Here is a 16,173-nt window from a genome sequence, read left to right on the forward strand (position 1 = left end):
GATCTTAATTGAAGGCGCAGTAGGGGAGAACCTTAAAGAAGTCCCAAATCAACCTCTTCTCGCTCCAGTAATTAAAGATCTGACTTCTGATCATCATCCAAAGCTCCCCAAGTGTTGGCCGTGGGCTCCATTAAGTGGAGCTAAGCACCCTGAAACAAGGGCCTCCCTTCTCTTCATGCAGGGCGTTTCTTGAGCAGCCTCCTACATGGAAGCTTGGGGGGCAGGATGCTCCATGTCACCCCCCACCCCACCTTCTTCTGCCTCCCTCCTCCCTCATGTCCCTTCAACTCCTTATATCATCAGGGGACACAATCTGAGGAGGATTCCTTATGAATCCATGCCTCTTTGGCTGGGACCCTGTGATTTGTATTGAATGGAGGGCTTCCAGCTAGGCCTTCCCATCCTCTCACATGGGGCCCCCTCAGGAACTGTGTGAGCCCCATTTAACATATAATCATCAATCTGTACATTCATCTCTGAAATGAATGGAACATCTCCAATAAGCAAAGGATGTAAAGACATTCACATTTCCTCACTCATAAGGACACCCAGGATAGCAGGATATGTACACTAACTCTTGAGAGTCCCTTGGACTGCCAGAAGATCAAACCAGTCAATCCTAAAGGAGATCAATTCTGAACATTCATTGGAAGGACTGATGCTGAAGTTTCAATACTTTGGCTACCTGATGTGAAGAACTGACTCATTGGAAAAGACTCTGATGCTGGGAAAGATTGAAGGCAGGAGGAGAAGGATGAGATGGTTGGATGGCATCACTGATTCAATGGACATGAATCTGAGCAAACTCTGGGAGATAGTGAAGGGCAGAGAAGCCTGGAGTGCTGCAGTCCACGGGGTCGCAAAGAGTCAGACGTGACTTAGCAACTGAAAAACAGGAACAACGTGCCAGCTAACAAGAAGTTAGAACCACGGGAGGACACTGCTCTTGCTAGAAGCTCTGATGGGAGCTTGGGACTTATGCAGGAAATTCCCTGGGCCCTGTAGGTTTATCTCAGTTAAAGGGTGAAGCTAGAAATACTTGATGATGAGCTCCTAGACAGGCCTTCTTTTCCAGCCCATGGCACACCTCTCCCAGCTTCCTGGGGTGGTGATGAAGAGGGAGGTCCCCTCAAGGTCATCCCTGGGTGGGGGTGGTGAAAACTAGAAAGAAAACACGGCATGGTGGCTAAGATTTGGGTTTTCAGTGCTGACAAGGCCCCACTTGGAGGATGTGTCTCTTTACCTCTCGGATGTCTCTCACTTTCTGTGTTCTGCTCCAGCAGCCCCGGACCCCTTTTGATCCCCAAATGTTCCAGGAGAGCACTCACATCAGGGTCTGTGTACCGGCTATTCCTTCTGCTGGGATGCTCTTTCCCTGGATATTCAAATACCTTGCTCCCTAACCTCCCAGCCTGCTCCAGGCCTTTGCTCAAAACTCACTTCTCATGTTAGATTCTGTAACTTCTTTCCCTATCTTCTTCTCCGTGGTATGTGTTACCACCTAAGACACTTTATCTCTTGCTTACTGTCCCCCTTACAAAACTGTATGCACAGTGAGGGCAGGAATCCTTTCTGCCTGTGCATTGCTGTATTCTCAGTGCCCAGAGAAGATGTGACTCATAAGAAGTGAATGTTCTCTGAATGAATGGAAGGAAGAGTTCAAGCAGCAGAGCAACGTGACCAGAGTTACCTCTTGGAGGGGTCACTCTTAAAGCCTCGTGGAAGATGGGTTTGAAGAAGTATCTGACCAGGAGCCAGGACAGAAGGCCTGGGAAGAGTCAGAAGGGCTGGGCTGGCAGGACCAGGAAGAGTGAGGACAGTACTGTGGGAGGAAGGTAGCAAGACAAGGCCTGAAAAGCACTACCTGGCCTTGGCATTTACAAGGGCAGAGTGATCTTGGTGGGGACAGGAGCCAGGGGCAGACCCTGGTGGGCAGAGTGTAGGGGGAGCTGGGGAAATGGAGGCAGCTAGCGCAGGCAAGGCTTTGGGTGACTGGGAGAGAGGGAAAGGGAGAGGAGAAATGGTACCTTAGGGATGCCGGGATAAAGCCGGCTCTGCTTGGCTTTAGCATGAGAATGTGTGAGCCTGTCAGTGGACACAGAGGAGGAGTGGCTGGAATAAGGAGCGGGTGCTGGGAAAGAACAGGGAACACTGTAGGGGCCCAGAGACTGCGACTTGTTTCCATAAGAGAAATCAATGCAGTGCGAGACTTTCTCAGCTCAATAAGTGATTAGCAATTTTTAATTACTGGAATGTAATTAATTCATCCAAAGTGTGGCAGTTCTGTGAAGCACAGCACAAATGCTGAACTGTCTTGCACACTTGCAGGGTGCTCATACTAGGACATTTTCTTGCATAAAATCTAGAGTAAATATCCATAGAAGACACATGTTTATGTTTCTTGATCCTGGAAGCAGATACTATAAATAGGATGACTGGGACCCAAGGGCCATTGTGCTGGGAGGCTATTGGTGATGCTTTGATGCTGGCAGAACCTATGAGGGAGGCTGCAAGAAGGAGACGATCCATGAAGACTCCCATTGGTCCTTGAGGTCTTGGGGATGTCTCTGGCTACAGCATGGCCATACAATGGCCCAGAGAGTAGGGTTGCTGCAGACTCGACTCAGACCTTTCTTTTGGCTGTTAGTTCTGTGAAGTCAGGCCTCCAGTCCTGATCATGCTGGTACCCTCAGGTCCTGCACAGCCTGGCTACCCAGTGGACACTCAACAATGTCTCTATCTCTTCAATAAGCAGTGTTGGGAAAGTTGGAGAGCTGCATGTAAATCAGTGAAGCTAGAACACACCCTCACACCATACACAAAAATAAACTCAAAATGGCTTAAAGACTTAAAAATAAGACATGACACCATAAAACTTCTAAAAGAGAACACAGGCAAAATGTTCTCTACCATAAATTGTATCAGTGTTTTTTTTAGGTCAGTCTCCCAAGGCAATACAAATAACAGCAAAAATAAACAAATGGGACCTAGTCAAACGTCTAAGCTTTTGCACAGCAAGGGAAACCATAATCAAAGTGAAAAGACAACCTACGGAATGGGAGAAAATATTTGCAAATAATGCAACTAACAAGGCTTAATTTCCAAAGTATACACACAGCTACAATTCAATAACAAAAAAACCAAACAATCCAATAGAAAGATGGGCAGAAGACTTAAATAAACATTTCTCCAAAGAAGACATACAGATGGCCAATAGGCACATGAAAAGATGCTCAGCATTGCTAATTAGTAGAGAAAGGCAAATCACAACTACAATGAGGTAGCACCTCATATCAGTCAGAATGGCCATCACTAAAAAGCCTATAAATAATAAATTCTGGAGAGTGTGTGGGGGAAAAAAGAACCCTTTTACACTATTGGTGGGAATGTAAATTGGTTCAGTCACTACAGAAAACAGTATGGAGGTTCCTCAAAAAATAAAAATTGAGCTACCATATCATCTAGTAATCCCAATCCTTGGTGTATACTCAGACTAAACTAAATTTAAAAAGATAAATCCATCCCTATGTTCATAGCAGCACTATTTACAATAGCCAAGACATGGAAACAACCTAAATGTCCATCAAGAGATACACAGATAAAGAAGATGTGCTATGTACATACATAGATATATACAACGGAATATTAGTCATCAAAAAGAATGAAATAATGCCATTTGCGGGAGCATGGATGGACCTAGAGATTATTGTACTAAGCAAAGTAAATCAGGAACAAAAAGACAAATACCATATGATATCACTTACAAGCGGAATCTAAAATATGACACAAATGAGTATCTATGGAGCAAAAACAGATCCACAAATATAGAGGACAGATCTGTGGTTGCCAAAGGGGCGAGTGGGCTTCCCTCGTGGCTCAGTTGGTAAAGAATCCACCTGTAATGTGGGAGACCTGGGTTCAATCTCTGGGCTGGGAAGATTCCTTGGAGAAGGGAACGGCTACCCACTCCAGTATTCTGGTCTGGAGAATTCCATGGACTGTATAATCCATGGGGTTGCAAAGAGTTGGACACAACTGAGAGACTTTCCCTTCACTTCAAAGAGGCGAGGGGTCGGGGCGGGAAGGACTGGGAGTTTGGGATTAGCAGATGCAAACTTTTATATATAGGATGGGTAAACAACAAGGTCTTACTGTATAGCACAGGGAACTATATTCAATATCCTATGATAAACCATAATGGAAAAGCATATGAAAAAAGAATGTACATGTAGAACTGAGTCATTTTGCTGTACACACAACATTGTAAATCAACTATACTTCAATAAAATTAAAAACAAACCAACATCTTTGAGTGAGACAGCTGGGTGGAAAATGGCCGCATTCCCCTGTGTGGAGCTCACAGTGAAGGCCAGGAAGGGTACAGAGAGATTCCTTTGCCAGGCCTGGGGAAGCAGCAGTGGTCTTTGACAGAATGCAGGTGGGTCCGGGAGTGGAAGGACAATTTGGAAGAAACTGGAAACAGGAAGGGGGTTGGGAGAAAGTAGAGGCCAGTGCCAAGAGGCCAGAGCATGCTAAAGGAGGGCATGCTCCAGAGACTCTGTGTTTTCATCTCTGGGCCCCTCTGGCAGCTGCTGAGTTTCCCACCCCTTCCTTAGGGGAGAGGAAGTGGCTGGTGCTCTGGTGTGGGGAGGGGCTGTGAGTTAAGGATGACTCAGCCGGCTTTCCTGGAGAAGCTCCCAGCTGGGCCTCTTACTGACCTGCACAACCAGGAGCCCCAACCCAGCAGCAGGGGCCTTGCCCACTGACCATGGCTCCTGAGTCCTCCCTCCACAAAGTCTCCTGGGGGAAAAGCAAAAGGCAGTCTCATCTACTGTGAACATGACTTGCTGGGACTGAATTAAAAAGAGCCCCAAAGTTGGGGGTGATGATGAAGAGTGGGCTACAGCAGCAGAGCCCAAGGACTAGGGGCCTCTCTGGGGCTCTGCGTCCCCATGTGGGGAAATGGGAAGGTTGGACTATCTTATCTGACAGTCCACTTGAGCTCAAACTACCTAGGTTGGCACACAGGCCTATCTTTTACCTCCTTGTCTCCATTTACCCATAGTCTCCCTCATCAACCCCAGCTCCCTGTCAAGACCTGCATTTTAATCACTTGCTCTGTCCTGAGAGTCTGCAGGTATTACTACTTCATGTCTGCACCCTATGAAGCCCTTATTCACTCTTCAAGATTCACCTCAATTGTCTTTTCTCCAGCTCCCTCCCTAGACATTCCCCTTTTCACCCTCAGGTGGACCAATCCCTCCCTTGGCTCAACTGGCAGTTCCCGAAAGCCTTTCGTGCATTCCAGAACCTTCCTCTAGACCTGGAATGAGGAGTTCTTGGTTCTCCTCTTCCACCTCTACAAGATTACCAGGTGAACTTGGATGACTCACTACATTTCTTTGCAAAAAGTAAGGCAGTTGGAAAAGGTCTTAGAATTTTGATCATTTGGAGATCAAATTCCAGTCATTCATTAAATAAACATGGAGGACAAATGTTCTTCTCTCCCCTTGTTCACAGGACATTCACACCCTTGACTTCTAAGTCCGTATCGAGTGTAATCACACGTGAGCAGGGCTCTTAGAGCCTCCAGCATCTGCCCCTTGACTGCGCCCTGATATTTGCCATGACATCACCATTACCCTGAGTGATGCTGATACTGCTTAGAGAAGAGCACTCCTGACGATGTGCCTAGCACTGATCATTTTATGTTCACGACATTCTATGAGGTAGGCATTATGACCATCCCGTCTTACAGATGTAGTAAGTGAGACAGAGAGAGCTTATGTGTCTTCTCCAGGGCAGCGTGGAATGGTCCCATGGCTGGCCTCAGGCTGATGCCTCCGGTCCTGTGCCACCTGCTCCCTCAGTGTGGGCCTCCCCGTGATGCTTCCTCAGGCCCCAGCATTTCCCTGTTGTAGGGACCACTCCAGCAGAGTGAAACCAAATCCCTAGGATGTCTGCCCCTACCATAGCCCTGTGCCCACTGCCCCCACACGTGGGGAAGCTGAGCGTCTGCCTGAAGCTGGGCCGACACAGCTGGGAATGAGTGTATCTCTCCCTGGCAGGGCAGAAGAGACTTGGAAGTGCAGAAATGCCCTGGAGGCGTGGGACTCAATTTATATTCCTAAAGCTATAAGATGCTAAAGTAACAACATCTAAATACCCCAAAGAAGAAAAGAAGTCTTTGGCAGCCAGTTGTATCTGCTCTGCTAACTTGTAACAGAAGGTTGAGTTTTTATTCCTGTGTTCAGTAACACTTAAGAAAAAAAAAGGTTTGCTAGCGAGCCTATAGTATGTTTAACTTTCAAAATAAAAAAGTGGCAATTATTTCCTCTGATTTCATGAATCTGGGAATTCCCCTCTGAAGCACCTTACAAATGCCATGCGGGATGAGGAAGCTTAAGGGTATGTTTAGAACTGAACCTCTAACAGGCTCCTTTCTTCCATAATTTCATGGTTTGTTTGGAAAACTGCCTAACTATGACATTGTATCATCTGGAATAATACAAGCCTGGCCTGCTGAGTGATGGCTGAGAGGCCAGCTCCTCTTCTCCCACAGCATAGGAGATAAAGCGTGAACTCAGAGCTGAGTCAGAAAAATCATTTTAAAAGTGCCAACTAGTACACAAATAGGAATGCCATGTCACAAGACACAAACTTTAGAAAAAGTTAAAGGCACAGAGAAATCTACCCACTATCTTGGTTTTCACTGGAGGTATCTGGTCCTGAGGACAAATGGACTAATTCTGCCCTAAGGAGAAAGAGAGACGGTATCTCACCTCCTTCATCCCCCTGACTGTTCAGATGTCAGGAGAGCTGGTATGGAAGCTGCCAATGGCTTCTGAGACAAGGCTGCAGAGTTCAATTTTTATTTTCTCACCGGTGAATGATCCCTAAATGATGTTGTATTTCATTTTGTATTCAGACAGTATTCCATTGCCATAGCAACTAGAATGTGTTACCACAAGTTTTCTTGTACGCAGTCTTTGAATGTTGCCTCTCCTTCCTTGCACAGCAGTAAGCACCATGTGAACCCAGGTGGTACCCCCAAAAAGACACCCCCCAATAAAGGTTCAGGGAGGGGCTCTGGTGGAAGAGAGACTGCTCTGAACTGCAGTGGCCCGGCCTGGAAGCCCATATCCCCCTTGCTCCACACCCTCCAACCCCATAAGGACCATCCTAATATAGTGACTTCTGGTGGTAGAGAAAGCCCCAGAGAATGAAGTCGTAATTTCTCTTTGTAAAGTCTGGTGGGAAAAGAGAATGAAACATGAAGGATTTTAGAATTTTTGTTCGGACAGGTAGAAAGGTATTTTCAAGTTTCCTGGATCAATAACTTCCTGGACATTTGGGACAGAGACAAATTATCATCCTTGGAGCTCAAGACAGCATTAAACACTCTGCTGCCATCTTGGGGTGAGGACTGTAGGAAGCTGTCCTTTAAACCCACCCTCCTTTTCCCCAAGAATCCCATCCTGCCTCCTTCTAGCACTCTGTCCATCCATTACCTCCTGCTCCCTGTGAAAGCCATGGTTCTGGCAAAGATGGAGGTTCTCCCCTAAAGCACCCTCCTAGGGCTTACCTGCCTCCATGGCCACTGGGGCCCTGGGGGTCAGTGAACAGCTTGCTGGGCATTCCCTATGGAAACACTAGGGGAGGAGAAGCCGGCTGGCCCTCCTGCCTCCAGGGACTGGAGCTGATGCTAACCAGAGGCAGTAAAGGCTTCTCTGTGGGATTCAGAGCCAGGGGATGAGGTCTGCAGAAAGGGGAACCCTAGCTGCAGGTGGACATCTCCAGGATAGCTTGACTTTCAGCACCTCCCACCTCCACTCTCCATCTACCAGCAAGCTGTCAAAGCCCAAGACCTGCTGGGAAGGGCCCTTGTTCCTGCTTCTGCACCCCCCTCACAGCTCATGCATCTCCCTGCTCCAGGCCTGAGGCCACCATGAATTAGATAAACGATGACAACAGGTGTCATTAACACCCGACATGTGTAATGTACCTGGCCCATGCTACGTGGTTTCTGTGCTGCGTCTTATTTACTTTTCTCCACAGAGCAGGTGGAAGCTGCCAGCAGCCCCTTTTTACAGCCGAGCAAAAGGCCCAGAGAGGTGGAATCACGCATTCAAGGTTGCACAGCTGGCCTGCAAACCCAGGTCCCTCTGGGACCTTGCAGGCACCTCTCTCCATTGAAAAAGGATCGTTTGGAGATCGGTGCTGCCACGGTGAGTGGGTGGGATTTCACAACATCAGTGAAAACCCCATTGAATTAGAAGGATTCGGTGGATAAATTCAATCAGTGTGAAGCAGAACCGAGACCTAATCTGCTCGCCCCTTCCCAACTCTCCCGTCACCCCTCATCGCAGCAGGTTCTGTGGGGTTGACTTTCCCTCGCGTGAAATGAGAAATGCTGTTTGAATAACAGATGGTGAGGGAGGCCATGCACACTCTGATGTAGAAATAAAAACCTTTAGAAAGACGCAGTCTGGGGGAATACTGGAAACTGGAGAATGGAACGTCAGTCTATAAAATGCAACACGACCAATAAAGCTGGAGCAAGTGACCGAGTGTTTTAGTGCTCGCGGCTGCTGAAGCTCGGGCAGGCCCGGACTGGGCAGGGCTTCCAGGCCTCAGATATTTTTCCTAGGCTCGTTTTGGTTTGATTTCCATATTGGGCCTCTTGATTTCTGAAGCACCTCAGTATTCATGCCACAAGCATGCCCATGAAAGGGCCCAAGACTCCTCCCATCACAGGATAAACTCAACAGTCCAGAGACCCACCTGCTCCAGGAACCCCTGCTGGGGCCCGTGGGCGAGGAGGGAAAGCTACCCTCCCTAGAGTTACAGGAGGCCCATAGACTTGGGCTCCTGCCTCGTGAATCCTTCTGCCACACGGACCTGGTGCCTGGGAGAGTGAGGCCTAAGCTTGGCCCTTTCCTCCTGGAGCCCAGGCCCCCAGCTGTGGCCACACGGAAGTCCCTTTCTGTCAGTGTCACAGGCACTCACTGGCAGCGGGGCTCCATCCCAGCTCTCTCCTCCCCTCCCGGCTCAGCCCCACAGCAGGTCTGGGACCTCACGCAGGACCACGTGGGCACCCCACCTCCAAGATCCCGCAGCTCAGGCCAGGGGGCCTGTTCCCACCTGCACACAAGCTGCTTCTGCTGTCTCACATCACCTAGATTATTCACATGTGGCCATTTGGGCTCAGCATCACAAACACTTCTACAGCCTCTGACATGCACCATTCATTGCAGCCACATAGACACAGAAATCTGTGGTCTAACTCTCACTTCCTGGAATATCTGTGAGCTGTTGACACCTTCTTGGTGTCAACAAGGCCTTGAGCCACATGTTAGTAAGATGATATTCATGCATGGAGAGCCACAGGCCTTGCCCTTGAGGCTCTTACCCTCTGCCAGGAGCTGGCACTGGCCTTCTCACTCAAGGACAGGGCATGAACACTTTGGCCCCCTCCTCCATGGAGATGGTCTGACGTCCATGCAGGACCTCTCTTATCTTGCTCTGAGGTGCTCTGGACAGGCCAGGCGACCACTCTAGGCCAGAGGTGGAGTGACTGCCAGGCTGGGAACCTCTGTCCTAGGGTGGGGAGGAGCCCATCTGACTCCTTTCTATGCACAGAGTAACCTTCTGATTCAGGAGACATAGTCCAGAGAGGCCAGTGTGCTCCCTGCCACCACCTGACAGGACCCACCCTGTGAGAGAGACCCAGGCAGTGCCTTTCAGCCTGGACCCTATGGACACGGGCTCTGCACCAGCCCAGACTTCCTGGGCCCCCTGGTTCTGCTCTCCCAGGCCCTTCTTCAAGGGCAGGAGCCTCTGGAGGTGGACACAAATGAACACGCAGCACTGAAACACCGCTGCTGCTTTTAAGGCTCCAATCTTCCTCTTTCTCTATTTTTTAAAAACCTGTAGACTCAGCACCCAGGTCATTTGTCAGAAAGGCATTAGAGGATCTATAACAAAACCCACAAGCACAGAGGCGTGGAGCCGTCTTCCTACCTTTAAGGAAGCAGTCCTTGCTGCGGACCATGACGATCTTCTTCCCCAGCAGGCAGGCGGCGCGGTGGAGCTCACAGTGGTTTTCGTAAACCCTCCCGTCTGAGCCGCACACGGGCACGTAGCTGGGCCGGCAGGCCTCCAGGCATCGGCACTCAGGCTCCCCCGTCTCCCTGCTGAGCGTACATCTGCTCCCGCGGCCGCACAACTTCTTCCCACAGGAGGCTGGCAGCTCGTCGTGGCTGGAAAGTCCTGCAAGGCACACAAACACAGAGGGTCAGCCGCTGGCATGCGGGAGCACAGGCCACCTGCATGGCTCTTTCAGGCTGTGTTGGCCAGAGTCTGTGAAGCCAAGGCATCGGAGCTCAGGCGCCCCAAGGAGCCCCTGCTCCTCCAGTGGGTGGTGGACAGGAGTGCTACAAGCAATGCCCTGTCATGTAGAGCCCAGATTTTATAGCTGGCTCCCACCAAACATCTCAGACACAACCCCTGCCCATCCTGGGAGGGAGGAGTAAACAGAGGGCCATGTGGAGGCGGTAAGATACCAATGGACCCTGCTGACTGAGAGGTGGAGGGCTTGCCAAGGAATAGGGGCTTGAGCCAAGGTTCCTATAACCGCCATGCAGCGAGCATTTGCCTGCCTTAGGGAGGAGACCTGGCATGAGGAGGGGTTTTGTGCAGGAGTGGGGGTGGGAAGTAAGGGGTAGCAAGATGTGGGTCTGTCTCGCTAGATTCAGAGAGCCAAGTGGAACTTTAGTCTGATATGTTTGGCACTGGAGAGCCATGGTGGAGACTAGTGAGTAACAGTGGAGTAAGGAGAAAGTGGTTCTCTAAGTGTTTGGGAACAGGGGCAGCCAAGGCAGGGAGGTCAAAGGTTGACCATTTCCTCTGGGAAGAGTATGGTTCTCCAAGACACAGTAGCAGTGGTAGCACCGGCAGTCCACTGCTCAGCCCTTCCCCAGTGGCTCAGATAGTAAAGAATCTGCCTGCAATGCGGGAGACCTGGGCTCAATCCCTGGGTTGGGCAGATCCCCTGGAGAAGGGAAAGGCTACCCACTCCAGTATTCTTGCCTGGAGAATTCCATGGACAGAAGAGCCTGGCAGGCTACAGTCCATGGGGTAGCAAAGAGTTGGACATGACTGAGTGACTAACAACAACAATAGTCTTTCTGGCATAATACTACAGCCTGTGTCCGTGGGCAGGAGGGCTGAGATCATGGAAATAGCAGCTGCCATGGTGCTGTGTGTCTCCTGTACCCAACACACACCCATGATGATCTCAGGCAGTGAAGTCTGAGCTCACACACCAGAGCAGTCGGGGAAGAGTGATTTCTTGCTGAAAAGGCCCACTTACGTGGATGCTTAAATAAGCATCCATCACCTACGGGACATTCCTCAGGAGCCCAGAAAACTGGATGATGGCCACGTGGCATTAATGGCAACAGACAGGAAATTGAGAATTATAAAGGGATATCAAAACACAAATAATTGAAACATGTATACAGATTTTACGGCCACAGAAGTCTTTACTTTTAAGTTTTAATTAAATTTTCTTCAAAATATTGGCAAGACAGAATGGCCCTGGCAGTCAAGACTGAACTTTCAGCCTCAACTCCTACTCTATGGGATTAAAATGCCTAAGGAAAAAAAAAAAGCAAAACTTGTTTTTGGTTAAGTCTGCTTTTCATCATTATAGATTTGAAAGGAAAAAAATCAGTTATCAGTAGATTAACTGCTTGATTCAATAACTCATTTAAATTCTTCCAGCCTTGGCAAGCTAAGAAATATTGACTTTTTCTTGAATCATAATAAACTAGAAGGTCAAAATATCTCTTAGCAGTATAAAAGTGCAGATCCTAAGTGGGCGTGTGAATCTCCTTTATCCACTTTGCTAATTGTTGGCGTGTCACTGCAAAGACTCAGTGGCATTCATGGGCCCCCGCTCGCCCTGCTGGCAAGGCTGACGGGCAGAAGAAGCCGGGGTGCTGGTTCGACAGTAGGAGGCTCTGGGCTGGAGGCGCCCCACCCACAGTGTTTATGGCTGCTTTGCCACGGAGCCTGTTTGATTAGCAAAATTCTCCTGGGTTACCCGGGAAAGTGCTGGCGGCTACTAGAAGAAACTAACAGGCTCTAAAAACATCAGCCTTTGTTTCTTTCCAAGACAATGCCAGGACCCAAAGTGCTGCCTTTGTATCACTGTTTTCATCAACTTTCCCTTGTGATGTGAAGGACACCCACTAGGGGCTCCATTTAAGAAACTGAGCCCAGCTTTCTGAGCCTCTGGTCTCACAGTGCCTGCTTTGGGGGCTTTGCCCTGGCTGGGCTGCCCACCCAGACAGGCTGTGCCCTCTCTCTGGGTACCTCAGCCTCAGTGCACCCCTGGGGCCCATTTCTGCTGCCCCTGCCAGTCGGAGTGCCCCTCTCTGAATCCCCTGAGCCCAGGAGCGCCTGCCGGACCCTCTGGCCTCAGGAGATCCCCAGGGTACAGAGCCTTTTTCTTCTTGCCCCTGCCCCCATCACTGACTCAGGATTTATGAAACACAATAGTTTTCAAAGCTGTCCTCCCTGACTCTGTTTAACCCCCAGGCTAGAAGCTGGGATGGGAGGGTAGAGGGGGCCCGTATGCAGTGATCTGCTCAGGGGTGTATCTCTCTTGCTTCCTCCAAGTGGGGAGCTGGAGGGATGACAGTACGAAGGGGAAGCAACTGTCTGTAGAGATGGGCCTTCGCTGGGGTACAGGGGGCTGGAACCAGGAGGGGCAGAGCAGAAAGGTCCTTCGGAGACCACCTAGTCCAGTGCAAACATCGAAGGAAGGGCCAGTTTGCATGGGCAGGTGTGAGGAGAATCCCCTCTATCTGACCCTTGCCCTCTGAGATGCCCACAGCCCAGGCTGCAGCCAGCACCTCTGAGGACCAGCACTGAACTGTCCAGGTTTGATCATCCTGCCTGTGTGGCTCTGGGGGCCTCTCTCAAGCTGTGCTCTGAGGGGTCAGTATTAAGAAAACACTCGTGCCGACCTGTGCTCATCCAAGTTGCCAAGAACATTCAGGTTCTCTCCAACATGGAAATGGGCTGTTGGCACATATATGATTCCTAATGATTCACAATGAGGACAAAAGTCGCTTGAAAGCCCTGAGCTGCCCTTCCCAGTCTGTGGCCGGCAGGCTCACAAAGAGCTGAAAACGCCGTGCACGGGGGTGGCCTGGGGCCCCGGCCCTGCCACTGAGACACCCGCCAAGTGTGGTTTCATAAACGAGTCCCTTGTCGCCACTTCCTCCTTGTTATTAAAACAGAATGAATTCCCCACTCCTACCAGGACGATGATAAACCAGTAATGGGAAAGGTAACCAAGTGAGACTGCCAGCAACTGCCTACAGTATTTATGGGGACGACCATGATGCCTGGAAAAGATATAATGCGCTTAATTTACAGTCATAAAGAAAGTCATTTACCCAGGTTAGAAACCGATCATCTCACCAAATAAGTGCTTTTCAACACTAATTAAATTTACTGAACACAGTCAGACATGGGGATTGTTACATGAAAGTTATGGTGGCAGAAGAAACAAGTCCATCTGTACCAGTCAGTGCTAAAGCCTCCCTCTGCGATTCAAATGCGGATTCTCCGTGTGACTGCCCCAGACCTGGAACTGCTACCTCAGGGCATGGGTGGAGGCGGTGGAGGTCAGCAGTGGTCAGGCAAGCCACCCAACCCGAGGGGAGGGATCAGAGGGAGCAAGCCTTCCCCATTCACCCGGAGCAGGAAGCCTTCCTTGTTTTGTCACCATTGACCGCAGCGCAGAGCACAGACAATTTGGCTCTTTTGCTTCCAAACTCTGACTCAGTCTCTAACTGGTTCCTTGTACAAGATACACCAATGAGCAGGCATCCTCTTGGAGCAGGATATGGCCTGAATGGCACAGGAGGAGAAATCCCTTAGTGGTCCACTCTGGGATGCTCATTGCCTTCAGGTACGTTTGCCCAGTGCAGTGTTCCATCTGAGAACTCAACCTCGGCTCGCCTACTGAGGAAGTCTCTCCCCGACCCAGCCTGTAGAGGTCATTCTAGGTCTCTCTATAAGCAGTACTGCCTCAGTCCCCTCCTGCAGCCTCAGTCCCCCAGGGAAGGGCTGGAGCTGAAATCCCCACTACCTGGCTCCACCCCACCACAAAGCCCTAGTGAGGTGATGGCGTGGTTCTCTGGTGGCTGCAGAACCACAAGTCATGTACAGATGTGAGAGCTGGACAGTAAAAAAAAAAAAAAAAAAAGGCTGAGTACCGAAGAATTGATGCCTTCGAACTGTGTTGCTGGAGAAGACTCTTGAGAGTCCCCTGGACTGCAAGGAGATCAAACCAGTCAATCCGAAAGGAAATCAACCCTGAACATTCTTTGGAAGGACTGATGCTGAAACTGAAGTTCCAATCCTTTGGCCACCTGATGCGAAGAGCTGACTCACTGCAAAAGACCCTGATGCTGGGAAAGATCGAGGGCAAGAGGAGAAGGGGGATGACAGAGGACGAGATGGTTGGATGGCATCCCCGACTCAATGGACATGAGTTTGAGCAAACTCTGGGAGATAGTGCAGAACAGGGAAGCCTGGCGTACTGCAGTCCATGGGGTCACAAAGAGTTGGACACGACTGAGTGAGCGAACAATAACAACAACGGTGGCTGCACACTCTGCAGGGCCCACGACAGGCACACAGAGAGGGAAGAAGGACTTTTAACCCTCAATGGGCTCTCAATTCTGCCTGAGGAGTTTGACTCTAAGCAATTCTACAGCAGACCAAAGCCCAGACTAGGATGTTACACATTGTCCTACCTCGCTGGGCAGGGTTTCCAGAGGTAACTATTTCCAGTCAGGGATAAAGAATGGAAGTGCCAAGGACACTTCTCTAAAACCTGAAAATAGGACTCTGATGAGAATACAAAATGAGCAAGTGTTAAAGATTTATTCAACTCAGTTATGAGGGACCCTCAGGAAGGTGAAGCTGGTTCAAAGGAGAGTTGGTGGAGGTACGGGCGTTGGAGAGATTAGGTGGGATAAGGGCGTTGGAGAGATTAGGTGGGATAAGACTGCCAGGAAAGCCATACAACTGGGGAATGACCTATAGGGCAAGAATACCCCCAAAGAATAACCCTTTGGGGGTTATTTTTTCCACCAAAAAGAAATAGTTTGCATTTTTACCGGAAACAAATCTGCAAATTAATGTGTAACTGGATAGTGTGGGCCTTTAATGAACACAAACTAATGAGGTGAACAGAGATACAACTCCCTAGTACAGAATGGTGTAGTGTTTTGGGGTGAGTCTGTTAAAAGATGTTCCTGTATGACACAAGAGGACTTGCCACCCTCCCTTGGCCTTATTCCCAAGTTCTGCACAATTTTCCCAACGTCAACAACAGTGGCAGATGTCATCTGAGTCAGCTGCCAGGAATTTCATCCTTGCCTCTTCCTGTGGAGCCCCCAGCCTCACAAAAGACCCCAGAAGGAGGAAATGAGACTGCAAACCACTGAGCTCAGCTCTGCTGGACTCTCACTTGAGAAAGACAAGTGAGGTGTGTGGGAGCGCGAGGGCGAGCTGGAGCTGGATGTGTGTGAGTGGACTCATCCTAGTACTTACGTGATTCCCAAACCCCATCTGGGTTTCAAGTAACTCAAGGTTAAAGCTCACATTGACCCAGCCCCGGGCTCCAGGCCTTGTTAGCTGTGTGAGCCCAGTCAAGTTTCCCATTCTCTTATCCCTCTAATTTAAATACAAGGATAACGATGCTTTGCCTTTTACAGGAAATTTTTTTTTTTTTAGGATTAAATGAGCTGATTCATGTGAAGGGCTTGGCACATAGTAGGTGCTCAATTCAGATATTTGGAATTACTGACAGGTTGAATAAACAGACTGAAAAATAAGAAGCCATTTGGTTTTACTGATACAAGTGTACATAAGTGTGGGCTAGTTATAGTCTTCAGGAGGTCTTCCTTAATGTAAAGGGGAACAAATTTATATTCCAAGTATTGCCTGGTTTTAAAAGGCAGACTCACAATAGCACACTTCATAATATCTTGAGGAAATGCTTCCCTTGAAGTTTCCCCTACACTGGAAACTTGCTTGACCCAAGTTAAGTCTGCCCAGCTTTCGGAGGCGTCTGAAATCACA

The 16,173-nt window shown here is 49.3% G+C and overlaps 1 protein-coding gene across 12 annotated transcripts in view; it reads right to left on the bottom strand.

Moving 5' to 3' along the window:
- The window catches only part of FSTL4 (follistatin like 4), a 695,167-nt gene that overhangs the window by 210,263 nt on the left and 468,731 nt on the right, over positions 1-16,173 (bottom strand). For 7 of the 12 annotated variants that reach the window (XM_081502830.1, XM_081502827.1, XM_081502826.1 and 4 more), the window contains one exon: positions 10,024-10,272. In XM_081502830.1, coding sequence (XP_081358956.1) covers positions 10,024-10,272 — 249 coding nt within the window. Of the gene's footprint in view, positions 1-4,718; positions 4,801-6,782; positions 6,896-10,023; positions 10,273-16,173 lie in introns of those variants that run through there. The other 5 variants (XM_081502837.1, XM_081502833.1, XM_081502835.1 and 2 more) reach the window with 2 other exon arrangements.

This window comes from Giraffa tippelskirchi, chromosome 6 (genome assembly GCF_054371585.1).
Source record: "Giraffa tippelskirchi isolate mGirTip1 chromosome 6, T2T-mGirTip1v1.2.pri, whole genome shotgun sequence".
NCBI classification, from domain to species: domain Eukaryota; kingdom Metazoa; phylum Chordata; class Mammalia; order Artiodactyla; family Giraffidae; genus Giraffa; species Giraffa tippelskirchi.